Raw genomic sequence first — 27,621 nt, forward strand, 5'->3', positions numbered from 1 at the left:
CAAACCGGCAAAATTGGGTGTCAAACGAAAGAAGAGAATCTAAGAATTCCGAAAATGTGCTCAAAATTAAAGGTCAAGGTCAAGGTCACGCTCAAAGTTGACCTCAAACTTGGCACTTTTTCACACATCTTGCGTGCTAACTTCCAAGATGTTTGAAATGTTTTGAGGCTTATCAGTTCCCTATTTGCGGTTCATCTTACGATACAAGGCTGCTCAAAGGTCAAGGTCACAGAAGAGTATCCCTGCTAGAGGCTATTTCACTGATTCAAGTTAGTAATAATAAATAAGACAATGTTTCCATCCGGAAGCTCTAAATGAAGGCGTAGAGGAAAATAGATGCCAGATTCGTGATCAGCGGCTACAAATCCATCATAAACGACCTTTCATGTGTCAAGGTCAACCAGAGGTCATTCGAGGTCAAATGAGGTCAACATAAAACTTGACCTTTTCCGAACAAGATATATATCATTCGACGCGGCTTGACAAGACCAATGCGATGGTACCCATGCCGTAGCTCTAGGACCATTTTTGTCGAAGTTATTTGCGAAAAACTAAAACCACATTTCGGGGTCGTTGACCTGACCTCTGACCTCAGGTCACCAAAACTATTTTTCTATTTTTCTCTAGGTCAAACGCTACACAACCGTGCTCGTAATTTGTCTTTATCTCTATAACTCTATTGTTTAGCAGCTATTTGAAATTTGCGTCTGTGACGCCGAAGTTTGCCGTGCAGGGGTGTAGAAAAATGGATCTTGTGACGTCATCAAGGGGGCTAGGTCCAATTTTTTTACTTCAGCGGATGTCAATTTGATGGAAGAAAAGAAACTGAAAGTTCCGCTTTTCTATCCCTAAGCGTTCGGGAGCTATCGCAAATATTCGCCAGGGGGGGCGAAAACGCCCCCCCCGGGCCCGCGAGGGTTAAGAAGCGGCAACGTGCACGTGCGCACGTGATAAGTCAAACCCCAGCTGGCTTACGTGGGACAATTTTCTAGCCGGCCCCTAACGTTGTACCAAATTTGAGCACAATCAGCCCAGCCGTTCTGAATATGAATAGATGCAGGCGCAGCCTCCCTCGTTTCATAAAGCTCTGCCGTAACTTACACCTTTCCGTAATTCACACCCTTTCAAACTACGGAGCGCAAATGAAGCCGTTTCACAAAGCCACGACTGGAATTGTTTACACCTCCGTAACTAAGCACATTTGCGTAGTTACCGTAATTTATCAAGCGTCCTACAAATTACAATTTTATGGCAACACTTATTTTTTTACGAGAAATTATAAAACAATTATGTTGAATTTAAATCTTAAAAATTATTTATGAAAAAACAAAATTGATATTGATGACCATCTTTTATTAAAACAATATATTAAAAACAGCAGAAAGCCAGCTAAGCAGAAGTGCCTAACTACGAAAGTGGTGCGGCGCGGCGAATAAACAAAATTCCGACAGTGGCCACAAAAAGCGACTGGTACAGAAGATTTGCAGTTTCTTTTTCTCATTTTGGCTGTTCTTTCTTCCTCACCGGGCTCAACATTATAAAATATATTAAAAATTAGCTTCGAATCTTCACATTAATTCAAAATCACGCAACATTTTTGTGCGTAGTTTACACCACTGATATCAAGAGCTTGATAAAATATTTGGCGTTAATTACGTCGTTTTTTTATGAAACCCAATTGGCATCAATTGGTCCGGAATCGAGCATTTGCCGTAAATGAAGCTCCGTACTTTCGATGGCGTGAATTACTCCGGTCTCCGGCTTTATGAAACCGAATTGGCATCAAATACGCCAAATCTGGCATAATTGACGGAACGCCGTAAGTAATTCCTTTTATGAAACGAGGCACGCGTCCGATCAATTTACAAATTGGACTTCAAAGGACTCATCCCGCCCATCCCAATTAGGTACTCTATAACATAACATGTACGGCATGCCAAATGCCTAATGCTCAGCCCAAGGATTATCTCATTTTGCACATGAAGGTGGATAGTTTGTTGCATGATGATCCTATAATGCACTCCCAGTTCTTTCATCTGTAAGAAGATAGGTAATGTTAGTGGCAAGAATTCGATGTTATTCAAAAACACCACTAATTGATTTTTAACATTCTGCCCCGTTCCAGTTTTTTTTTTTTAGTACAAATAGCTTCTAAATGCATAACGCCAAATACGTCACAAGTTTACGGTACCGTATTGTATCCCAATTCGACGTGTTCCTTGAAAATTTGAATAAAATCCATCGAAAGCTGTTTGAGAAAAGTGTGTTTTGGTGATATCTCGCGCCATTTTTGCTAAAAAAAATTCAAGATTAGATGCTTCTATCATTTTCAGTTTTAAGGAAGTCAAGACCTAATGAAAGACATTCAAATGTATGTGTTGTTATTTGAACTGCTATTACGGTTGTTTGAAATTTTTGGAGATTCATCCAAATATTTTAAAAAACAACAGGTTTTTAGGTATTTTTATATCAAAAATTTCTAGTTTATGAAATGAACAATACATGCTAGAAAAGAACGGCCTGTGCATCTGCATGCCAGTTTTAGAAGAATCGAAGCATAAAATGTCTCATTAAACATATGTCGCACATATATCCTATTAACCCGCGCCCTGCTGGGGGGGGTGTTTGAACACCCCCCCCCCCTTGTGGTTTTTCGCGAATATCTCAAAAACGGCGGCGCGGAGCGCCGCCGTTTTTGGTATACCTTATCATACATCAATTCTACACATGTTGTGAAAATTTCAGACCAAGGTCATTCAAGGTCAGGTCACCAGGTCACTTGAAGTGACCTCACCTCATAAAAAGTTTCAATGTCTGTCATAGCTACACCGAGTGACCGATCGCTTTGAAACTTTCAGCGATTGATAAGAGTAACAGTATCTATAAAATGTATATCTCGGAATTTTGATATCGGTGACCTAAGGTCAGGTCAATTTTGCGACCTCCCCATTATAAGTCAATGGGAGAAAATTGAAATGCGCCTCTTTTGGACGAAAGACATTATAAACACTCCCAAACACTGAATTACAAGTGGTTTAGACACACTGAACATGAAAATGGTGTCCGTGACCCTTGTTTATGCCCTGAGGTCATCTTAGGTCACGAATTGTATCTAACAGTTTTTCGCAAATATTTTTTGATAGAGGCATGCTAGAGCGATGAAAACGCCTTGGATGTGTTCAGCTCGACGATACGGATCGACTGATATGCAACATGACCCTTTCCGGTCAGGTCATGACCTTGACCTGAGGTCAAATTTTCAAGTTGACCTTTCAAGGTCAAGTTATAGTTCATTCGATGCGTCTTGACGAGAGGAACACGATGCCGGTAAAAGTAAGCTCGTACAAGGCTTGGGTCAAAAGTTATTGCCGAAAAACTGTTTCCGAAAAAATCGGTTATTTTTGCAGTTTTTGCCCCCTGCAGGCAAAACCGTTGACGTTAGGTCAAATCTGAGAGAATTATTCAGAAAGGGCGTTAATAGGGCTATCGAATGCGCTTTTCCGCGGCGCTGTAGCTCTATTGGTTCCCGAGTTATGCGTTGGCTTCTTGGAAATTTTCGATATTCGACCTGGAAATCGGCGAAATTTTGCCTTCAATGACCTCTGGTGACCTGACCTTTGACCTGACCAAAAAATTGACCGAAGTGATTTCGTCATCATTTTTGACGCTCTTTCGAACGCCGCCTTCCGCGTATCGCTACGTGGCCTAGGAGCCGAGTTACAAGGGGGGGGGGGGGTGTTCAAACACCCCCCCCCCCCAGCAGGGCGTGGAAATCCAGGACCCCCAGCCGGTCGCGGGTTAAACATATCGTTTTATGATGTCCATCGGTGACCTGACCTTGACCTTGAACTTCATATAGCATCCGATGTACTGAATCTTGTCTTGGTAGCCTACGAACGCGTTCTGGATTATCAATATCAATCCATACTTCGCCTGATGGGCTCAGCCAGTGATGTACGATTTGCAGCATTGCACTTGACCTGAACATGATCTGACCTGAGGCCTACTTTGGCAAACGGTCGTCAAGTTAGATGTAAGTGAATCCTAATCTATAATCTAAGTTTCGGAATCAGGTGAGCCCCTACGATTTGGACCAAACTTGGTCAGTTGATAGTACGTAACGTCCTGATTACGATGCACCCAAAATCTAAGCTCGGCCCGCCATATTTACGAAGTTACGGATGTATGAATTTCAAGGTCATTTGGGAGAGCCCCTGCGATTTCCGTCAAAATTGGTGTGCGGACACTATAGATGCTCCTGATTACGAATATCACAAAATTTAAGCTCGGCCCGCCATATTTACGAAGTTACGGATGTTTCAATTTCAAGGTCATTCAGGAGAGCCCCTACGATTTCCGTCAAAATTTGTGTACGGACACTCTAGGTGCTCCTCATTACGAATATCACAAAAGTTAAGCTCGGCCCGCCATATTTTTCAAGTTACGGAGTCACGAAGTTACGGAATTTCAAGGTCATTCGGAGAGCCCCTCCGATTGTCGTCAAAATTTGTATGCGGACACATTACATGCTCCTTATTACGAATATCGTAAAAGCTAAGCTCGGCCCGCACTATTTCAAAAGTTACAGATGTTTGAATTTCAGTGGGTTTCAAACCTCAGTAACTTTTGAAATAGTGCGGGCCGAGCTTAGCTTTTACGATATTCGTAATGAGGAGCATGTAATGTGTCCGCATACAAATTTTGACGAAAATCGGAGGGGCTCTCCGAATGACCTTGAAATTCCGTAACTTTGTGACTCCGTAACTTGAAAAATATGGCGGGCCGAGCTTAACTTAGGTGATATTCGTAATGAGGAGCACCTAGAGTGTCCGTACACAAATTTTGACGGAAATCGTAGGGGCTCTCCCGAATGACCTTGAAATTGAAACATCCGTAACTTCGTAAATATGGCGGGCCGAGCTGAACTTTTGTGATATTCGTAATGAGGAGCACCTAGAGTGTCCGTACACAAATTTTGACGGAAATCGTAGGGGCTCTCCCGAATGACCTTGAAATTGAAACATCCGTAACTTCGTAAATATGGCGGGCCGAGCTTAGATTTTGGGTGCATCGTAATCAGGACATTACGTACTATCCACTGACCAAGTTTGGTCCAAATCGTAGGGGCTCACCTGATTCCGAATCTTATATTATAGATTAGGATTCACTTACATCTAACTTGACGACCGTCTTTGGCAAACTGTGCTAAAAAGATCCGTATTGTTTAGAGCTTTTGCTTGCCGTTTTCTCCGTCTTGCTGCGACCACCCATTCGGAAGTTGGGCACGGGGTAAAATCTGCCTGCCTCCAACTCCCCCTCCCTCACTCCCCCCCCTTACCGACCAAGCAGGGCGCGTTCGGCTGGACAGTATAGCGGGTGCAGAAGTGATGAGACTTACGTTCGGAAGCAGTATTCATTCATAATGTCACAATAAGGACATATGTTGTATAGTATGGATTTATAATGACAATTTTTCATTAAAACTGACTGCTGAGCAATATTCTTCCGTGACCTACTCGTAATCCTATAGTTCCGTTCCGTACAGTGGGCTTCGAGGCTCACGACGGGCCGTGCTCAGCTCAACTCTAAACTGCGTCATGCACTTACGTGGCGCAGCGATGTTTACCATATATGGCGCGCGTGAGTCATCAGAGCTCTGTGTTTTAAGTGCTTTTCTACCTGTCCAACATGTTTAAAAAAGCTGACGAAACTCCATGACTTTTCAACATGAGGTGACATGAAGTGCCCTTTGGGATCATGTGGCCTAAACACGTCGACTTTTTAGAATATCGCATGCATGTAAAGCTAGCTCAAAAACGCAGCTAAAAGATTATGCTGGAAATGAAATAGCGGCTGAAGTTAAATAGCCGAAACATGACGTTTTTTGTGTTCTTTGATAGGTTATATATGTTACGTATATACTGTTATCTGTCAGAAGGCACGTAAGCAATAAGCGCCTTTAGCGCCAATAGCTACGAAGAAACACACTGAACCTGATTTGACCAAATCTGCACCAAATCTGACCAAATGTGCACCAAATGGCCGTCGTGAAAAGGCTAATAGTTACTAAGCTTGCGCCGGGTCGGGGGTGTTTGAACACCCCTCCCCTTGCGGTTTTTCGCAGATACTTCAAAAACGGCGGCACTCCCCGCCGCCGTTTTTGGCACATCATGTTTGGCCGCATGTTTTTGTTCAGATCCTGTTCAGGGTCTTTTCCGCACATGTTATAAAAAAATCAGGTCCCCAAGGTCTCTCAAGGTCAGCTCACCAGGCACCAGTCACGTCAAGTGATCTGACCTCACCTCAGAAAAGTTAGAATCCTACACCGACTTGAAACTCTTGAAACTCTCAGCAATTGATAAGAGTAACAATATATACAAGATGCCATGATCTCGGAATTTTGATATCGGCAGGGTATATAGAACAACGGGTACACCAACGACGCGGAAAGCGCCCATTTTACCTGGACAAGTAACAGGGTAGGTGATATATTTTTTGCATATCGAAAAAATAGAGTATTCCATTCTGAAGAGTAAAGCCAAATTCATAAAGCAGTTATTTTTAAATTATATGTACCAGAAATAACATACTAACCATAGTTTAAAACTTAGTCTAAAGTTAGTTGAAAAGCGTATAGTTGATACTAAGATGGAAGGAATCAATGGAAGGCAGAAATGGCGCAGCTGTTTCATTCTTGAAGTGTGTTCGCAAGCAGGATTTACGTGATGCTAGCGACATCTATGAATGTAATCGTGGATGCTGATTGGCTGAGCGAGTCCGTGAGCAGTATGACTAATTTACGCTAGTACAGGGTTGAGGCATTGTGCGCATGCGCAGAAACTTGTGCTCTCATGGAGGGGCTTTTGGTACCTCGGGCAGCGCCCAATGCTTTTTGGACCTGTTATGGCCTCCGCATCGAAAAACGCTAGATAGAAAGGTTGTAGAGGAAGGTTGAGGCTACCTTTCCCCACAATAATATCGGCACTTTATCTATTAGCTTACGTATGGGGCTCGCTTGAAAAAGGTCGATTTAACATGGAAACCCTATGGGGTAGTAGTTTTTGAGCGCCCATTTGGCCTAATGCTACCAACTGTTACTGGCTACCCCTGGATATCGGTGCCCTAAGGTCAAGTAAATTTTGCGACCTCTCCATTATAAGTCAATGGGAGAAAATTAAAATCGCCTCTTTTGGACGAACGTCATTCCAAACACTCAAGCATCGGGTTACTGGTAAACTTGACAAGCTGAATAAAAAAATGGCACCCGTGACCTCTCCTTACGTTCCTAAGGTCATATCAGTTCATGAAAGGTCCCAAGCAGTTCTTGGACAATAAGTTTTGAATTTTGATAGAGACATGCTAGAGCGATGAAAACACCTCAGTTGTGTTCAGCTCGACGATACAGATCGACTGATATGCAACACGACCATTTCCGGTCAGGTACCTTGACCTGAGGTCAAATTTTCCAAATGATCTTTCAAGGTCAAATAATAGTTCATTCGACGCGTCTCGACAAGCTGAACACGATGCTGGCAACATAAATGTCGTCACTTTTTTAGGTCAAAAGCTATTGCAAAAAAAAAAACGTTTAGAAAACTGCTAGTTATGGAGTTTTTGCCCTCTGGAGGCTAAACCGTTGACCTGGGATCAAATATGAGGGCAAATTGACGAAAGAGCGTTAAAAGAGCTATCGAATGCGCTATTCCGTGGCGCTGTAGCTCTACATATTGCCAAGATATGCGCCGGGTTTTCGAAAGTTGTTGAAATAGGCAAATTTGACCTTTGTTGACCTCTGGCGACCTGACCTTTGACCTGACCTAAACATTGACGAAATTGTTTTCTTTATTATTTTTTACGCTCTTTTGAATGCTGCTTACCGCGTGTCGCTACATGACCCAGGAGCCGAGTTAGACGGGGGGGGGGGGGGTGTTCAAACACCCCCACTCGCTTAGGTCTACGTTGGACGCTGTATAAAGGCCAATACGGGCGAGGGTTAACCTATTTAGAATCGCAGATATTAAGCCGCTCTGATAGCGAACTGATGTTGATATGTCAATTAATATATGTATGCTAATAACGGATAAAAAGCATTGCGCACTAATATAAGCACCCACCTATGCCATGAGATTGCAGGTAAGTCTGGTTGAAAAATCATCATCAGTCGAATAAGTTGCATTTGCTTAATAGCACTCGATGGACCTCTTATAACCTATTGCTAAAACTGAACGTAGATTAATTATTGTATAACATAGAGGATAACCATTTCCCACATTAGCTTCCTCGCCGTTTCTGCGCCAACAGGTGATCACAGCCGAGGCCCTGGCGATGATTCAGTTCAACATCCTCGGGTCGGCGGCGTTCGGAGGCGTCTTCATCGAGCAGGTGTCTTCCGTGGGCAGCCGCCAGTCCCTGACGCAGTCGCAGATCGCCTGGGTCATCGCCGTCCTCTTCATCGGCAACCTGGTGGGCAACGTGCTCTCCAGCCTGCTGAACCCCCGGCTGGGAGCCGTGAGGGTGATGCAGTTGTGTGCGCCGCTGGTGGCCGGCGGCTGGCTGGCGCTGGCGCTCGGCGACACCTTCTGGAGTCTGGTCTGCGGCAGGGCGCTGAACGGGCTGGGCATCGGACTCGCCTTCGGGCCGGCAATCATCCACCTGGGAGAGATCGCCGCAATCGAGATACGCGGTCTGCTGTCCACGCTGATGTTAGTGAATGGGTGTCTAGGAATGTTGTGTATGTACTTGTCTGGGTGGCTGCTAGGCTGGAGAAAAGCGTGTCTGGTTGTTGGAATCGTCCCCATGGTGCTGCTGTTTGTGGTGATGTCGATGATGCCTCGTTCGGCCAAATGGCTTATTTCAAAAGGATACCCAGCGCAAGAAGCTGAGAGATCGCTGCGTTTTTACCACGGGCAAAGCCACGATGTTACCAAGGAGCTTGACGAAATTCGTCAATCGCTTGGCGAAAAGCACAAGAACGATGCCTCTCTTCTTGAAGTGCTAAGCCTTTTGAAGCTGAGAGTGTATCGAGTGCCGATTTTGATAGTTCTTGGAGTGTACACCTTCCTGTCCTTCTCTGGCGGTCTCGTGATATCTTCCTATGCGCCTGTGGTCTTCACTGAGGTCGGGGGCTTCCACAGTCCGTACGTCGGCTCCATCCTGCTGAGCGTGGTCCGTCTGGTGTTCGCCGTCATCTCCAGCCTGATAGTGGAGAGGTTGCAGCGCGGCACCCTGCTGATGCTGAACGGCGCGGCCGGCGCCGGCGCCTGTCTGGTGGCCGGCGCGTTCTTCCACTACGGCGCCGAGCTGGCCGGGCTCGAGTGGGTCTCGCTGGTGGCCGTGCTCTGTGTGGTGTGCAGTATGAGTGTGGGCGTGGCGCCGATGGGCATCGTGCTGCTCTCGGAGCTGGTCCCGAACGCGGTGCGCGCCGAGCTGGGCGGACTGTGCCTGCTGTACAATGGCCTGACGCAGTTCGTCGTGGCCTATCTGTTTCCCCTGACTGCCTCCAGTCTCGGTATGGCCGGCCTGTTTTGGTTTTTCTCGGCCGTACATGTTCTCATGTTCTGTTTTGCCAAACTTTGCGTGCCTGAATCAAAAGGCAAATCGATAGAGGAGATCCAGCGTATGTTTGAGACTGGTACTGGTGAGACTGACGGTGCAAAGACAGTGGAACATTAATGTCAGACTATGTGAAACCGTAATTAAACTCTGGACCTTACTGCATGACATGAAAAGGATTATATGCCGTTAAAAAGGAGCGCAGCTTTTGAGACTTTTACTTTATTTTAGACGTCTTTTTTGAACAAGTACATATACGGAAATAAAGAATACAAAAACATTTTTGTTTTGACATAAATCCGCACGTAAAACTGCTACAGATTGATAAATCATATTATCCCTTGTCACGACGGAAATTTGGCGCCTACACCTATTTGATTCATTTTTTGATTAGTTGTGTAGGTACCTATAATCTGCGAAATCTAAGCAGTTGTTTACTAGAATGTTTATTTTCGGCCCTATGAAAGTAAATTTCGAATGAAATGCGCTTACTGTGCTTCTTTGCTTTTGAAATTCATTGCGTAGGTATCAAAAAGGTGCCCAGTCGTTGTGTAAAGGGCTATTGCGATTAACCCGCGCCCTGGTGGCGGGCTATCCCCCCCCCCCCGACTTTTCATTATAACTCCAGAACCCTTGCGCCGATCGTCACCAAACTTTCAGTACCTTCCCGGGCATTAATTTTACACATTGTGACTAAATTTTTCCAAAGGCTATGATAGACTGGCCGCAAGTGACGTCAGAGTGACGTCATGTTCTGCCGTTTTCGACCTAAAGAAATTCACCGGAAGAGCTGTCAGGCCTATAGCTATGAAGATACAGAAAAACCTCGAAGCACAAAAGATGTAGAATCACCAGGGCTACAAAACTGCTATCTCAAAATTTCGAAATATTTTATTTTTGATCCCCCCAAAATATTTTTGAATATAAAAGCCAAAAAATCCAAAAAGTTTTCCGATTTTCGAAATAACGGAATACATGTCAAAGATAATACCGACTTCTATTCACATACCAAATTTTAGATCGATAACTCTTTTTTGGCCACGTTATAGCGAAAAAAGATTGTTAAAAAGTTGATGACGTCAAATTTTAAACTCAATTTGTAGCAATTCTGGACCACGTAGCGCAAAACAAAGACAACTATTAGACTCGTGACGAGTTGCATCGAACCCATTTTATGCAAAAATATCAACATTGAAAGTTGACATTTTTGACCTGACATTGACCTGACCTCCATCAGGAACTGACCTAAACCGTCCCTGGTCTTATAACCAACACAATTGAGTTGGAAATTAAGAATTGGCCATAAAACACGCATCGCATAGCCCTAGTAGAATTGGGTTAATGTGCTGATCCTTGGTGACCTGACCTGTGACCTGACCTGGTTTTATCAGTGACATTAATAGCAATTTATGCACTGGGCAACTGACGCTCTATCGCTGATTTTCGATTAAATTTTTTACTCGATGTTAGCGCATTCCCTAGAGGACGCGTGAACGGCAAAGCATTTTATCTTTGACCTGACCTATGACGTCATCGGTGACCCCGAGGCCAATGAAATTGAATTTTCCTCGAGAAATTTGACAGGGATTTCGAACGCCGTTTGAATTTTGCGGCTCCGTCAAGTAGTTTCGGATATACGAGGGGGAGGGGGCAAAGAATAGCACTCCCCCACCAGGTCGCGTTATAAACAGACCCCCAGGGCGCGGGTTAACCCTCGCCGGCACCGAAGGGGGTGGATGCAGCCTCCCTAAAATAGCTTAGGGAAGGAGTCGAGAATAGCTTGCGTAAAAAGCTACCGATCGCGGCGACACTTTCAGTACCCTGGCGTTTATCAATTTTACACCTACCCTGCAAATTTCATGACCCTGACCCAAATGACCTTTGACCTGTGACCTACTTTTTGAGACCATGTTTGGACGAAATCGCGATTCTGCGTATTGCGGCTCGCATTAGCCACGCGTTTGCAAGGGCGGATCCAGCCGGCCGTCTTGGGGGGGGGGGGGGCAACCGGTTGGGACTAGCCAAACCTAGGGTACCCTCAAATCTAGTTTTCTCACCGGTTTTAGGCCACTTATTTTTCACCCTTCGCCTTTTCATCGAAAAAAAAAAAACGAAACTAAAACATTTGCAAAACGTGAGATATTTTGTCTCAGCTGAGTCAAGGAACTACCTTTTTGGTAACGTAGAATAAAGGCTTAAATCTTCCACATGAGCTGTCAAGCCAGGTAAAGAGGGGGATTTTTTTCTTTTAAATGTTTTCTTCCCTTCAGTTTTCCTTTGTGACCCACAACCGCTAATTCAGGGAGGGCAAGCTGCCCCGACGGTTCCTAGCCCTATGAGAAGTTGTGGGGCAGCGCCCCCACGGCCCCAGAGTTGTGGGGGCAGGCTGCCCCCACTGACCCCCAGCTCCCGCGCCCATGACCACAAAGTTCAGGCCCATGGCCCGGCGTCGAGCCCAAATTCAGACTCGGCAATGTTGATGGTGTGTCCGAGTTCAGACAAGCTGAGCTTATGCTGGGTTCAGCTAGGACGATTGAAGAGGTATCCTGTTGGACTAAATGCCGGACAATCTCAAGCTCTAATTTTGCATTTAATGCTTAATTGTTTAATTTAATGCTATGTTGAGTGAAAACTACCCATGTGTCATTAACCCTCGCCGGCCGAGGGGGGGGGGGCGGGTGCCGCCCCCCATAGGGTTTTTTCGCGATAGCTCCGAACACGCTGGCGATAGAGAGCTGAAACTTGGCATACCTGACCTTTGATCCAAGCCGGATCTTTTGACACCAACCGCATTTTTGGGTCAGGTCAGGTCACTGACCTATGACGTCATAAGTGAACCTCTGCACGGTCTTCAGATGTCGCAACTTCGCAACGCCCTCACTGCCAGAGGAGATGGCACAGGGAAATGAAACTTGCAGGATCTAGTATCCATTATGAGTCCCACAACTTGTATATCTCAGATTTTTCCTAAAGGTCATATGAGGTCAGGTCATTTTCGTGACCTCACCATTAGGGGAGAGCGGGGCCAGTTGAAACACGGGGTCAGATGAAACATGGCTTTATTTTCAACAGTATGCAACATATGGCGTTGCCGACACCACTGCGCATCCGCGCTCGACCACTTCCTTTGTCAACGGCGTTTGGGCGGCAAACGGATGGTAATTTTGATTGACACTTGTTTTTGTGTTTTTTAGGGGCGTTTGGGAGAAATCGTTTTTATGAATATTTTGTGATATCTCATATACCTTTGTTTGCTGAAAGAAGAACTCCTGGCTCCGGAATAACACCTTATTTGGCCCTTCATTCAGCATGATGCCGTCCCTCCAGCTCGTTTGACATGTGCTTTACGGCGCGTGCGAGATGGCGGGAGCGGATGGGGTCAATTGAAACGCTTCTCTGAGGGTCAGTTGAAACAGGGCCACAGGCCGTTTCAATGGACCCCGGTGACCTTTGCAATGGTTATTGTTCAGGGGCTGTAAACATTAAAGGAAATAGTCCACCTTTGAAATGAGCTTTTAAACTGAAATAGTAGTTTATTAGAGCTCAATTTTTGACCCCTTTTCTCCAGCCTTTTGCTTGAAAGCACACTATAGCCTGAGATATTTCTCATTTTCCTCATCCGCCCATTTTACCATAGTCTATGTACTTTATGTCACCTATTACGAGGAACTTTGCACTTTTAGCTTTCCAACGACCTATTGAATGTAGCATTTGGAAAAGTAAACCGGACAAAATATCTCCTTAAGAAAGTGGCCTTAAAGAGGAAAACATCCCATTGTTAAGGATAGGTGCAATTGACCCCATGGGCTGGTTCAATTGACCCTCGCATCGGGGTCATTTGAAACGGGCGTAGAGCTGTTTTATAAGCATGCGTTTGGCAGCAAAATATGTTCGAAACATAATTTTACATATCCTAACCCTCGCCGGCCGAGGGGGGGGGGGCGGGTGCCGCCCCCCCCCCATAGGGTTTTTTCGCGATAGCTCCGAACACGCTGGCCATAGAGAGCTGAAACTTGGCATACCTGACCTTTGATCAAAGCCGCATCTTTTGACACCAACCGCATTTTTGGGTCAGGTCAGGTCACTGACCTATGACGTCATAAGTGAACCTCTGCACGGTCTTCAGATGTCGCAACTTCGCAACGCCCTCACTGCCAGAGGAGATGTCACAAGGAAATGAAACTTGCAGGATCTAGTATCCATTATGAGTCCCACAACTTGTATATCTCAGATTTTTCCTAAAGGTCATATGAGGTCAGGTCATTTTCGTGACCTCACCATTATAAGTCAATGGGGAAAATGAAAACTGCTATTCTGGCGCCGGGAACGATCTCTAACTATCTCAAGCACACAGAATCGTGATTTGGTGCACTCCTTGCAGGGTTAGATGCGTCACTTTTGCAATGTTGAACTTGCGTGACGTCATTTATGACGTCATCAAGGTCATATTAGTTTTTTGTCAATAACTCTTGATCAAATTGAGCTAGCGAGTCGGGAAAGTCACCAATGGACTCAGGAAGGCCTGCCGAATCGAATGATATGCGACATGACCTCTTCCGACCAACTTCGTGACCTGGGGGTGCTGACCTGACCTTGACCTGAGGTCAACACCCCAAGTTGACCTGACCCGGACAAAAATATATCATTCGACGCGCCTGAGCGAGGCGAACACGATGCTGCCAAAATCGGCGCTCTGCGGCCGTTTTTTGCGAAGTTATTCACCAAAAACTGAACCGTACCTTGGGGCACTTGACCTGACCTCAGAGGTCACCGGTTGACCTAGGACCTTAAAATCGGGTACCAATCTCTGCGTCTCGTAACGGCGCACACGCTCGTTTTTTCCGCGACGCGCTAGCTCCACCAGGGGCGAAACGGCGAGGGGGGGGGGTCGTACCCGCCCCCCCCCCCCTCGGCCGGCGCGTATGTAGAAAACCAATAGGTCCGGCGAGGGTTAAGTATAACTTCAAATAGTGGGTTTAGTTAGACATATGGTGGAGCATTAGGGGTTTTAGGGGTGCACATGCACCCCCTAACTGAATAAAGCACCTTCTCAAAATGACGCTTGAAACACTTCAAAAACAAGTATAGGTAAGGGGAAATTGTGTCTTCCTCTGTTAACCCTCGATCGTATAGGGGGGAGGGGTCGAGCAGACCCCACCCCCCTCGGTTATTCGCGAATAACTCGCGTAAAAACGGCTAATCGTGACAAAACTTTCAGTACCCTCGAGTTAATCAATTTTGCATCTACCCTAAAACTTTAATTACCCTGACCCAAGTGAGCTTTGACCTGTGACCTATTTCTCGAGACCATGTTTGGCCGGGATCGCGATTCGGCGTATGTTGGCTCGCATTAGCCGCGCGTTTGCAGTCTTTTCGTGGTTTCACACCCATGCATTTGGATGGGTGTGAAGGTCACCTGAAGGTCAGGTCAGGTCATTGACCTTTGATGACCTCAGTTCACTTTTTCGAGTTTTACATGTTTCTAGGCTAGTTTTTGGAGCTGAACTCGAATTCAGCAACCATTTGAACATTTACAAACTACTTTTGGTACCTTCGTAACATGTTACGAAGCTGTCAGAGGCGGTTGACACGTACTACGAATACCCGGCAGGACCACTACTGGTTGACCTGACCCGACCTGGCCTAAATGCATGAAGACATCTTCTGGGATCAACACTAACACGATATTCGTGATCAGCACCCCGAAAAAGCTCAGCCACACTTACGACGCTCTAACAGGTCCCAATTTTCCCGACTTTTGGGTCATTGACCTGACCTGGAAGGTCAACCATGAACCAATTTTTTTTTAATAAATTTTGTCCGAACCTTTTAATGGGAAGGATTCACAAGGACAGAGCCACCGCTAAGCGAAGCTTGTTGCGATGACCCTGCCCTCTACCCTCCTATTGCGCAATTCCGATTCTATGGCAGAATTTAGAGTCCAAAGTTTAACGTGCGCACAAAGCCGTGCACGGCCGGTCCCCTCGCTGAATTCGCCTGGCTACGGCCTGCCACCAACCGCAACCATACCTGTCAGGATGCCCATAAATGTCGAGCGCCCGTCGCGCTTCGAACCCGGACTGTTATAACCGGGAACGCGTGCTCTCACCACGCGGAGTCCAACGCTCTAACCAACTGAGCTACGGGACCGGAAAATCCCTTAGTAGCCACGCTTTACGACTTTCTAACAGGTCCCGATATTCCCGATTTTTGGGTCATGGACCTGACCTGGAAGGTCAACCGATGACCTAGGACCTTAAATTGGGTATCATCGTCTTCCTCTCGTCACGGGCAGCACGCTCGTTTTTTTTTCGCGAAGCTCTAGCTCGATCAGCGGCCAAACGGCAATGGGGGCAACGGACCCCCCCCCCCCCCATACGTTCGCGGCTGACAAAACGCCAATACGGGCGGGGTTTAAATCCATATACATTCAGGCATGAGACAAGAAAGCTCCTGGTCAATAGTGTTAATGAGTCTAATGACCTATGAAGAAGCTTCAGCTATTAAGAAGCTTCTGAAATCTCTCAAGCTGAAGTTGATTATACTCAGTGTTGTTATGATCATTCCTCAGTTTTCTGACAAGAATCACACATTTGGCCATGGCAAACGTTAAAAATACGTTTTTCTTTAAAAAAGTGCCATAATGACAATCTTATTTTCCAACAAATTTGCAATTAAAACTAACCAATACACAATACAGAACACGTGCCTATGAATGCGAATAAAAATGTGATACCTATCATGTCGATTTCTCCTATGTTATGTTAACCCTCGCCGGCACAGGCCATTTTGACTCTGGTTGGCAGAGTTTTTCACGTTTGCCCCAAGGTCACTCAATCATCAAAGCAATATTTCAGTTTTTCAGCATAGGAACTTTGAGAATGTTTATTTTTTAGTTTTCTTGACTTATGTCTTGGGGGGGGGGGGGCAAAAGATAGTATGGCCCCCCCTTTGACCGTCTTGGGGGGCATGGCCCCGTTGGCCCCCCCCCCTGGATCCGCCCTTGCGCGTTTGCAGTCTTTTCGTGGTTCCAAGCGTTCAAACATGTGATTTGATGTTGCTCCCATCCATTAGGGTGGATGTCAAGGTCACCTTAAGGTCAGGTCAGGTCATTGACCTTTGATTAACTCGGTCCACTTTTCGAGTTTTACACGTTTCTAGGCTAGTTTCGGTCGTCTTCCTACAGAACGATACTTAGTTTAAACGCAGATGATCGGTCATTGATGGTCGGTTTCGCTTCAAATATGTGTAAAGATTCTAAAATTCGTAAATTGAAGTTTGAGCGTTTTTGATCAATGATTTTGAAATCGTCTATACTGAAGGGGGTGTCACATGCCAAAGAATGATCCCGTACAGACGATGCTACTGGACTGGATAAGAGTTCGCCCGTTCTGTGTGACCTACCCTTGTGTTGACAAACTCTGCTGTGGAGCCTAACATAGGTAGAACCTATGTAAGATCCTTCACACGAAGGACAACTGAACTTATAAACTACAGCAGATCGACACATTTTAGGGATAGAGTCCTTGAACTTGAACAGAGATCCAATAGTAAAGTTGTTTCTGAGAATGAATCGCGGGCTTAGATATGGGTAGTACTTTTGTAGGAGAGCGCTTATTTGATTTTTGAGCTTAATTGAGCGTTTTCCGAAAAACGGCAAAGTGAAAAAGCTTTCGAGTTTTCCAACCTGTGGTTGATTTGTGATAGTAATGAACCTTCTGTTAAGAAACTTGGCAATGGCGGCATCTACCAACGACCTTGGGTAACCGTTATCCAAGAAAAAACCTTTCAGGGATCTTAGCTCTAGATCGAAGAGCTTGTAGCTCGAGCATAAACGGTAGGCGCGATAAATAAATGACTGGATGACTGCCCACTTGATGGAAAATGGGACGAAACTAAAGAAGCTCAATCCTAGTCCGGTAAAGGTAGGCTTGTGGAAAATGGAAGTCTCAATAGAAGAGCCAATACGTTTTATCTTGACATCCAAAAAGGGTAGCGTTTGGTTGGACTCTACTTCTTTGGTGAACTTAATCTTTGGATGCTGCTCGTTAAGGAAGGATAAAAACTTTTCTACATGAGTGACGTGTCGAAAGACCAGAAAACAATCATCAACATACCTCCTATACAGGACAGGACGAAATTCAGAAGGGCAGGTAGTAAGCCAATTCTTCTCATGAAAGCATAAGAAAATGTTGGCAAAGGTAGGGCCAAGTGGTAGGCCCATCCCTACGCCGTCAAGTTGTTGGTACAACTGTCCGTTGAAAAGGAAAAACGAGTTGGTTACTGACAAATCTAACATTGAGCGGAATAATTTCCGAGGGATGCCACTGACGCTGTCAGTCTGGCTGAAGAGAGAGTTGATTGCTATGTCAACCGTTTCACCTACAGGTATGTTAGTAAACAAACTTTCAATATCAAAACTGGCCATAACCATATCTTCGGAAAATGTGAAAGTTTTTAAATCCGTGACAAACTCGTAGCTGTTTTTAACGGTAAATTCATTCTCAGTAAGGGGTGCAAGAATTGGAACTAAGAACTTCGCGAGGGCGTAAGTAGCAGTGCCACAAGCCCTGAAAATGGGACGAAGAGGTAAGTTCGGTTTGTGGATCTTAGGTAGACCATATAGGATACCTGGCGAGGACCCAGACGCATACAGTTCGTTGTACGTATGTTCGGTAATAGCACATGCTTTTTTCAACTTGCTGAGCAGCCTATTAACTTTATCTTCTACACGTAATAACAGTTTGTGAAGTGGCTCATTCACAAGACAAAACTTAGTGCGATCTGACAGTATCTTTGTAATCTTTGCTAGATATTGAGCTTTATCTAAAATCACGACCCCCCTCCCCTTGTCAGGTCTAGTTACCACAATAGAAGAGTCAGATGCAAAATCCTTCAAAGTCTTGACATCATTTTTGGAAAATATTGGTGAAAACACTCTCGACGGACGAAACGTGTTGAAAAACTTGTAACTCACGGTACGAATCTGCTGCTTGACATCTTGAAAATCAAATCTTGAAGGGAGTGACAAAGACGATAACTTCTGGACGAGTGTCTCGAAATGAAGGAAATATCCATGAAAGCTGATCTTCCACACAGGTAGCTTGAATTCTAAGCCAAATGCAAGTAGGGTCTTGAGCCGAGTTGGTATAGGCTTCGATGAAAAGTTGAAAATGACTCTTTCGGGATCGCAAGGCCGTAGACTGTTGTCAATTCCGATTCTGTGTAGTTTCCGATGATGAACAGCCTCATGATTCTTCCGAAATGTAGCTACAATGTTTCGGGTAATGTTCAGAAGCCAGTAATACTTAAAGAGAGAAAGAGTCTTCCTGAGATCTCCACGCTGAGCATCACAGTCATGCTTCAACTTCTCAGCGCGTTTCCTTTTGAACTGTATTTCTTGGTCGAGTAATTTGTTGTAACTTGTTAGTAACTTGTCTATCTTAACACTGAAGATGACTTTGAATAAAGTCGAAACGTTTGAAAATGGATAAAGCAATTTTATGTCATATTATCAGATTTCTATTGATCCTGAAACCATCACGAGAACATTTGTACGATATCATCAAACGTGACTATGGAAGACCGGTACTCAAGCGTGTCTTTCTACACACAAGTACTCTTAAGAAGAAAGAAAAGTGTGACCTGGATCTAGATTTTCTACTTACCTGTAAGACGTACGAGATTTTCCCAAAGTTTCTGCGCTTTAAACTGTACAAGAAGTCCCTACAATCTTCAGCGTTTTACAAATCATGGCAAAACAAATTACTCGACCAAGAAATACAGTTCAAAAGGAAACGCGCTGAGAAGTTGAAGCATGACTGTGATGCTCAGCGTGGAGATCTCAGGAAGACTCTTTCTCTCTTTAAGTATTACTGGCTTCTGAACATTACCCGAAACATTGTAGCTACATTTCGGAAGAATCATGAGGCTGTTCATCATCGGAAACTACACAGAATCGGAATTGACAACAGTCTACGGCCTTGCGATCCCGAAAGAGTCATTTTCAACTTTTCATCGAAGCCTATACCAACTCGGCTCAAGACCCTACTTGCATTTGGCTTAGAATTCAAGCTACCTGTGTGGAAGATCAGCTTTCATGGATATTTCCTTCATTTCGAGACACTCGTCCAGAAGTTATCGTCTTTGTCACTCCCTTCAAGATTTGATTTTCAAGATGTCAAGCAGCAGATTCGTACCGTGAGTTACAAGTTTTTCAACACGTTTCGTCCGTCGAGAGTGTTTTCACCAATATTTTCCAAAAATGATGTCAAGACTTTGAAGGATTTTGCATCTGACTCTTCTATTGTGGTAACTAGACCTGACAAGGGGAGGGGGGTCGTGATTTTAGATAAAGCTCAATATCTAGCAAAGATTACAAAGATACTGTCAGATCGCACTAAGTTTTGTCTTGTGAATGAGCCACTTCACAAACTGTTATTACGTGTAGAAGATAAAGTTAATAGGCTGCTCAGCAAGTTGAAAAAAGCATGTGCTATTACCGAACATACGTACAACGAACTGTATGCGTCTGGGTCCTCGCCAGGTATCCTATATGGTCTACCTAAGATCCACAAACCGAACTTACCTCTTCGTCCCATTTTCAGGGCTTGTGGCACTGCTACTTACGCCCTCGCGAAGTTCTTAGTTCCAATTCTTGCTCCCCTTACTGAGAATGAATTTACCGTTAAAAACAGCTACGAGTTTGTCACGGATTTAAAAACTTTCACATTTTCCGAAGATATGGTTATGGCCAGTTTTGATATTGAAAGTTTGTTTACTAACATACCTGTAGGTGAAACGGTTGACATAGCAATCAACTCTCTCTTCAGCCAGACTGACAGCGTCAGTGGCATCCCTCGGAAATTATTCCGCTCAATGTTAGATTTGTCAGTAACCAACTCGTTTTTCCTTTTCAACGGACAGTTGTACCAACAACTTGACGGCGTAGGGATGGGCCTACCACTTGGCCCTACCTTTGCCAACATTTTCTTATGCTTTCATGAGAAGAATTGGCTTACTACCTGCCCTTCTGAATTTCGTCCTGTCCTGTATAGGAGGTATGTTGATGATTGTTTTCTGGTCTTTCGACACGTCACTCATGTAGAAAAGTTTTTATCCTTCCTTAACGAGCAGCATCCAAAGATTAAGTTCACCAAAGAAGTAGAGTCCAACCAAACGCTACCCTTTTTGGATGTCAAGATAAAACGTATTGGCTCTTCTATTGAGACTTCCATTTTCCACAAGCCTACCTTTACCGGACTAGGATTGAGCTTCTTTAGTTTCGTCCCATTTTCCATCAAGTGGGCAGTCATCCAGTCATTTATTTATCGCGCCTACCGTTTATGCTCGAGCTACAAGCTCTTCGATCTAGAGCTAAGATCCCTGAAAGGTTTTTTCTTGGATAACGGTTACCCAAGGTCGTTGGTAGATGCCGCCATTGCCAAGTTTCTTAACAGAAGGTTCATTACTATCACAAATCAACCACAGGTTGGAAAACTCGAAAGCTTTTTCACTTTGCCGTTTTTCGGAAAACGCTCAATTAAGCTCAAAAATCAAATAAGCGCTCTCCTACAAAAGTACTACCCATATCTAAGCCCGCGATTCATTCTCAGAAACAACTTTACTATTGGATCTCTGTTCAAGTTCAAGGACTCTATCCCTAAAATGTGTCGATCTGCTGTAGTTTATAAGTTCAGTTGTCCTTCGTGTGAAGGATCTTACATAGGTTCTACCTATGTTAGGCTCCACAGCAGAGTTTGTCAACACAAGGGTAGGTCACACAGAACGGGCGAACTCTTATCCAGTCCAGTAGCATCGTCTGTACGGGATCATTCTTTGGCATGTGACACCCCCTTCAGTATAGACGATTTCAAAATCATTGATCAAAAACGCTCAAACTTCAATTTACGAATTTTAGAATCTTTACACATATTTGAAGCGAAACCGACCATCAATGACCGATCATCTGCGTTTAGGCTAGTTTCTTGTTGAATTCGAGTTTAGCAACCATTTGAACATTTATGAAGTAGTTTCGGTGCCTTCGTAAGATGTTACGAAGCTGTCAGAGGTGGTTGACACGCACTACGATTGCCCGTCACGACCCCTACTGGTTGATCTGACCTGACCTGACCCGACCTGGCCTAAATGCATAAAGGCATCATTTTTGATAAAAACTAACATGATACTTCGTGATCAGCACCTTGAAAAAAAAAACCTTAGCAGCCACACTTCACGACGTTCTAACAGGTCATGATTTTCCCAAATTTTGGGTTATTGACCTGACCTGGAAGGTCAACCGATGACCTAGGACCTTAAAATTGGGTATCATCGGCTTCCTCTCGTGACGGGCAACACACTCGTTTTTCCGCGAAACTCTAGCTCGATCAGAGCCAAACGCGAGGGGGGTCGTACCCCCGCCCCTTGTGCCGTCGAAGGACGCAAAATGGCCTTTGCCGGCGAAGGCTAAGGCTGAAACAGACTCTTTCCGCAGTCAGGAAATCGCATGCCATGCGATTTCCTGACTGCGGAACGAGTCTATTTCAGCCTTTACTGTTATTGGCGCTTGAACACTGCAGCAAAGAAATTAAATTCATACCCACATGGCACTTCATGGAAGTGTGCAAGCTATCAGTAAAGCGGTCTTGGTCGTTTTAGCGTATGTACGCTGCATTGGCATGGTTTAATTATACCATCATTAACCGGCTGAAAGCACCGTGCAGACAGGTTTTCATGGCAATGGGTGAGAACTGGGGAAGGGAACCGTTAGAAAAGGCTGGATCATTTGTTTTTTATGGCTCTGTATGTGCATTGCTTTCACCTCAGGGCTCTGACTGAGCTCAATGTGTGACCTGTGAAGCAATGGGCATTTGGCATATTAACGCTTGCATTTATGCAAGCAATATTTTGTCCGTTCGCATAACGCATATATATATATATATATATATATATATATATATATATATATATATATATATATATATATATATATATATATATATATATATATATATATTCGAATAGTTCGGAAGCAGGTTCTCTTTTATGCAAGTTTTGTTAAACACAACAGCATAATGGGCACTTATCTTCTTCTTATTAAGACTTTCGAGGCGGCGAATGCACTGTCGAGGTTCGGGTTCGTGAGAATGTAAAATATTACCAAAAGATGTCATAAATACAAAATATCATAGCTATATTGTTGTTCGACGTTTCGATCTATCAGAGATCATTTTCAAGAAAATTACAGTCACACAGTTTTAGAAGTCATACTTTGAGATAAATGGGTTCAATTACATTTTTGGAACAAATATTACGGATATGATACTAAAACTATTCAGTCGATGAGTCACAGCATTCAAAACAAAATAACACACTTTTGTTTTCGTACATGAGCTATAACCCTAAACACATTCGTTCATCCTCCGCGAAGGAAGGTCACATCAAAAACACCATAGCGAGATACGTACGCGCATATGACAGATAAATCAGTCAACCCGCCGCGAGTACTTTGTCGTGCAGTGATAGAGATGTGTTCTGCTTTGTCTGAATGTTGATGATTGGCTTTTTGTCGCGAATGTACACTGTTTCAAGTGTGACGAGCCGTCTACGATCCTGACAGTGTGCTAGGATGGATGTGTTGGTCACGAGATCGTCACGTGTGAGTGCGGTGTTGTGATGTTCTGTGTAGTGTTTCTTCACTCAGAAAACACTTTGAGAACATTTTTGAATAAGGGCTCATATGAGTGCCAAAACAGGGCTCAAATCTGTATGATTTTAAAATCGGGATCAGTTAGGCGCCCTTTTCGGGCTCAAAGTACATTAGCCCCGAAAGCGGCATCAGTTCGTCTTCCTTTTCGGGCTCAATTCGAGCTGCGTTTTAGGGCTCCATACGACATTCCGCCATTCCGTCTTTTGCTGTTTTCAGTGCCATGTGTTGGTGTACCTACCGCCGTGATTTCAAAATGAATGGTAAGTTATTAGTTATCAGTTATCGCTATCTTTTAGAAAAAATCAAGATGTTGATGCTCATGCCATTTTAATCCCTTATCAATTAAAATTGTGGTGGCATTTGTTCAGAAAAGGTCTGATCTACAATTGTGGCGCCGTTGATACGAATACGCACGGGTTTGATTATTCGTTTTTCTTGTATTTGCGCCACATGAAAGCATCATATCTGGATTCAGGATGTCAAATAGTGTAAGAATGTGCAAACATTTTGTCTGGTTCTTCGTGATGATGTGATTGAAGCAATGCTTTCAAGGGTAGGTAAGGATTTTGTTACTTGTTCGTAATGGTTATCTTGATGCTCAACTAAAATTAATCCTAACCTTGCCTACTAACCTATTAAGTTAAACTTAGTACCAATACCTACCAACCTACAACCTATTTGGATCTTTCATATACTTATAACATGCTGCTGCTTCTGCTAACATGCTGCGGAATGCTGGTTGACATGATGGAATGCTGGTATGACAGTGTTCCATGTTTCAGAATTTTAGGTGAATAACCACACATGATGGGGAAAATGTTTTCATCCTAAAAATATGACAAGTGGCTTTATTTCATCTTTGCTAAAAAAAAATATGTCAAAAGTTTGATTCAACAGCCAGCTGCCAGGTTACGCATGACTTGACAGTTGATGCATCTACTCTACATCATTTCATTTCAAATCCTGTGAAGGTTCTGACAAAATCTGAGGTAAAAATGGCATTATGCAGTTTTGCGGAAAGACTAAATCTATCTCATTTTGTCTTCAGATTTTTTTTATTGGGACACCCAATTGAAATCCAATTTTAGAACACTGTGACACCATGCCTGTGTGCCAAGTAAGAGGAAGGGTCTACAAGTATACATCAAGATTACCAATTATGGACAAGTTGAGACTTGAGTCATGAGCTCTTATTTGTGGTTACAATACCTTCAACTGCATGATTTTGCACAACTTCCATACAGGCATCCAGACTGGAAAAGGTTCAAGTCCATACTTATTCTGGTGCTTGAATATGGCAGTTCAAAGATGGAAGGCATATGATGCTACAAAATGAAAAAAAATAATTCAACTTACAAAAAATAGGTATTCATATCTATCCTAAACTAAACTAACCTAAACTTACCTAACCTAATCCAACCCAACCCAACCACCCCAACCAGCCCAGCCCAGCCCAACCCAGCCCAGCCCAGCCCAGCCCAGCCCAGCCCAACCCAGCCCAAAACCTACAGTCTAAAACCTAGAGCTAAAACCTGCAGCCCAAACTGGAAAACATCCATATGGTACGCCGGACGCCCGTGAAGCCGTCATGCGCCGAAGTTCGGCGCAAGCTATTTTGCAATTTGCGCTGAAATTTCTGCATTATTTGCGCCGAAGGTTAGTGCCCTTTTGCGTCAAAATTAAGCCACTCATACAAAAAGCACGTTTACATCTGCTGGCCAAGGTTTTATAAACCAGACAGAACGCTCTGGGCCTTAACCACTCCTGACTCCCATGTTTGAGCGTCCAAATTAAGTAGTTGATGTTTCCATGGAAGCTGAATACCACAATACGTGTAGCGCACTGTAGCATCGTGCCGTGAAATAAGGCTCGGGACGGAAGTTCCGGGGTCACAAAAATTGGTGTGGCGGTGTTGTCGCGGCTGGCGGGCTCCAGCAAGGGGTTTAAGTTTACGACACCACTCTTGTTTCAGGAGAGGTGTCAGCGATTCGAGACTACTTGGGCATGCGGGCAGCGGGGTCGGCGTGGCTGCCTGCGGCTGCGGCCACACATCTTGGCGTCCTGGAGGCGGAGATGCTGATGGTGGCATGAGTCATCACTGGCTGCCCGATTTCCATGCTCCAAGACTCGCCGTGAGGGCCGAGGCGGGCGTCGTGCCGATGGAGAGATGAGGAGGGATGCGCTGGCATCGCGCCTACTGCCGAAGGCGCTCTCCCTCCCGTCGGAGGACCCGCCGCGTCGTGGCGGAAGCCCCCCCCCCCCCAACCGTGACTGAAGTCAGTGACCGGCTGGAGAGAGCGCGGGGGAGCGGTGTGGCGTCCGCGACAGCGAGGAGGAGTGCTGCGGAGGCGTGACTGGGAGCGCTCCCCCAGCGTGCGACGTGGGCCTGGGTCGACGGGTCTGCGACCGGGGGAGTAATAGGAAGGCGGCGCTGGGGTCCTCACCGAGCACCCAGACAGTACAACATTGGTACTGCGGGAGGCGGCGGGGAGGATTTGCTCCATTTACCGATCTGAGATGGTGGCGCCCAAAACGGCAAAGCAACATCTCCTGAAGCACCCGTCCTTCGAGGAAGACCCCATAATCATTTGCTCCGACTCGCAGGCGTCGCTGGCGACGCCACAAGGTGGACAAGTGGCCCAGACACCCCACCCTCATCCCCTAGGTGCCGCCATCTGGGAGTATATGATGGCCCTAGTGGCTGTAGGGGGCCGAAGAATCCACCATAGAAGGAGGGCGGCGATAGCCCGATTAAGCTGGGCGTCCAGTGGAGCCTCGGCTCTATCATGGGCATTGGGCAAGGACTCTGCGAGCACCCCCGTCTCCTCCATCTTCGACGGCACTCCAGTCAGAAAGCTGTCCCCACCCGAGTTTCCCAGCAGCATGGGCCACATGAAACCGAACAGCGCCGAGCCGCTCGACGCTGAGGACCAGGCGAGAGTAACAGTGAAAAGGTGAAACGCTCGAAACGGCGCGCGCCGCCGGCCGAGGGCGCCGAGCCGGCCCAGGCCGGCTGCGGGTCAAACAGAAGCCGTCTCCGCGGCGGCCGCCCAGTGACAGCGACTCGGACTGACGTCGAGGCACCGCTGCCGCCTCCGCCGACCAACCCGCCGCCCAGCAAGGGCAGTTTGAAGGCGGCTGCGCCGGTGAAGGTGGCGCGGCCTGGCAGGGGCCGCGGCCGGCCCACTCCCAGCTACCCGTCCCGCGAGGTGCTCAGTACCACCGACTCGTCCGATTCTGAGGCAGCGCCGTCGGCGGGCCGCCGCCAGCAGTGACGACGACCGGCTGGCGGCGTTCGCGCGGGACTTGTCCGACTCCTGGTACTCGGACTTGCCGCCCAAACTGGACGCCGGCGGCGTGAGCACCAGCAACGCCAATAAAAAGTCCACCTTCATCCGGCTCTTCTCGCACCGTGTCAAAAGGACTACGCCGCGCGGCCGGCCGGCCAACTCGAATGAGCGCAGCGAAGGGCACACGTCCCCGACGGCGGCACTGGCGCCTCCCACCGCGCCGCTGCCGGCGTTGCTGGCAACGCCGATCCAGGCCCATCGATTTCTACTGTTTTGTTGCCTACGTGCCGCTGCCGCCGCTCAGCCAGCATAATGGCGTGCCGGTGTTGCGCTGTCGGATCGAAAAGCGGCTCGTGCAGCGGACGGACGGGTGCGGCCCGCGCGATGAGCCGCCGCCGCACACCGAGCTGCGCCGCGCGGACGTGAAGGTGGAGCTGGCAGCGGCCTGCTCAGTCCCCTCAACGGCGTCGACCGGCTCTCCGGCGATTTGCGGTCAGAAACGCCGCCGCTTCTGGGACCAAGGTGTCAGAGCGCGGCGCTGCCCGTGAGACGTTAAGTTAGCACAGGCAATGTCGTCTGCACTCCTTGCAGTTCATGTTGAATACACAACCATGTTGCGAAGTAATAGGCGCCGGGTTTTTCAGTTCATAGAACTTTTTCCCTGGCTATTACACCCCACAACCGAACACTGACACCTTGCACAAGTATGACTGTGTGTATGAATGTTAATAAATACATGAACCAATGTTGTGTTTTCGGTTCCAGTACCTTCTTTGGGCACCTCGGCAACAAGTAAGTAATCCGTTAGCTTTGCCACACCTAAGATAGGCTCCCACGTTGTTATTTGCTCCCGGGTTAACATAAACCGGTTTAACGTAACTTTTGCATCCCGGCCAAAATTGCCGGTTAACTGTCCCAGCGCTCGAGACTGGCGCTAGGCTGGCCGAGCAAAAAAAAAAGTTTGTCCGCGGCTTCGTCTTATTCGCAGCTGCTGGACACGGGGGAGGGGGGAGGAGGGGCTGCATCGGACGAAAAGCGGGCTCTGGTATTAACTGGATTTTTTGCCAGCTG

General features: G+C 45.9%; 2 protein-coding genes across 3 annotated transcripts in view; one reads left to right on the top strand and one right to left on the bottom strand.

The window, feature by feature from the left end:
* Nucleotides 1-9,833, top strand: part of LOC122370894 (facilitated trehalose transporter Tret1-like) — a 40,817-nt gene extending 30,984 nt beyond the window's left edge. The window contains exon 3 of one of the 2 annotated variants that reach the window (XM_043346843.1): nucleotides 8,302-9,833. In XM_043346843.1, coding sequence (XP_043202778.1) covers nucleotides 8,302-9,672 — 1,371 coding nt within the window. In that variant the 3' untranslated portion in view covers nucleotides 9,673-9,833. The remainder of the gene's footprint in view (nucleotides 1-8,301) is intronic. The other variant, XM_043346842.1, reaches the window with a different exon arrangement.
* Nucleotides 1-27,621, bottom strand: part of LOC122370895 — a 101,094-nt gene that overhangs the window by 70,158 nt on the left and 3,315 nt on the right. The window lies entirely within an intron of this gene.

The sequence above is a fragment of the Amphibalanus amphitrite genome, unplaced genomic scaffold (assembly GCF_019059575.1).
Source record: "Amphibalanus amphitrite isolate SeventyFive unplaced genomic scaffold, NRLGWU_Aamphi_draft 001182F_arrow, whole genome shotgun sequence".
Lineage (NCBI taxonomy): Eukaryota > Metazoa > Arthropoda > Thecostraca > Balanomorpha > Balanidae > Amphibalanus > Amphibalanus amphitrite.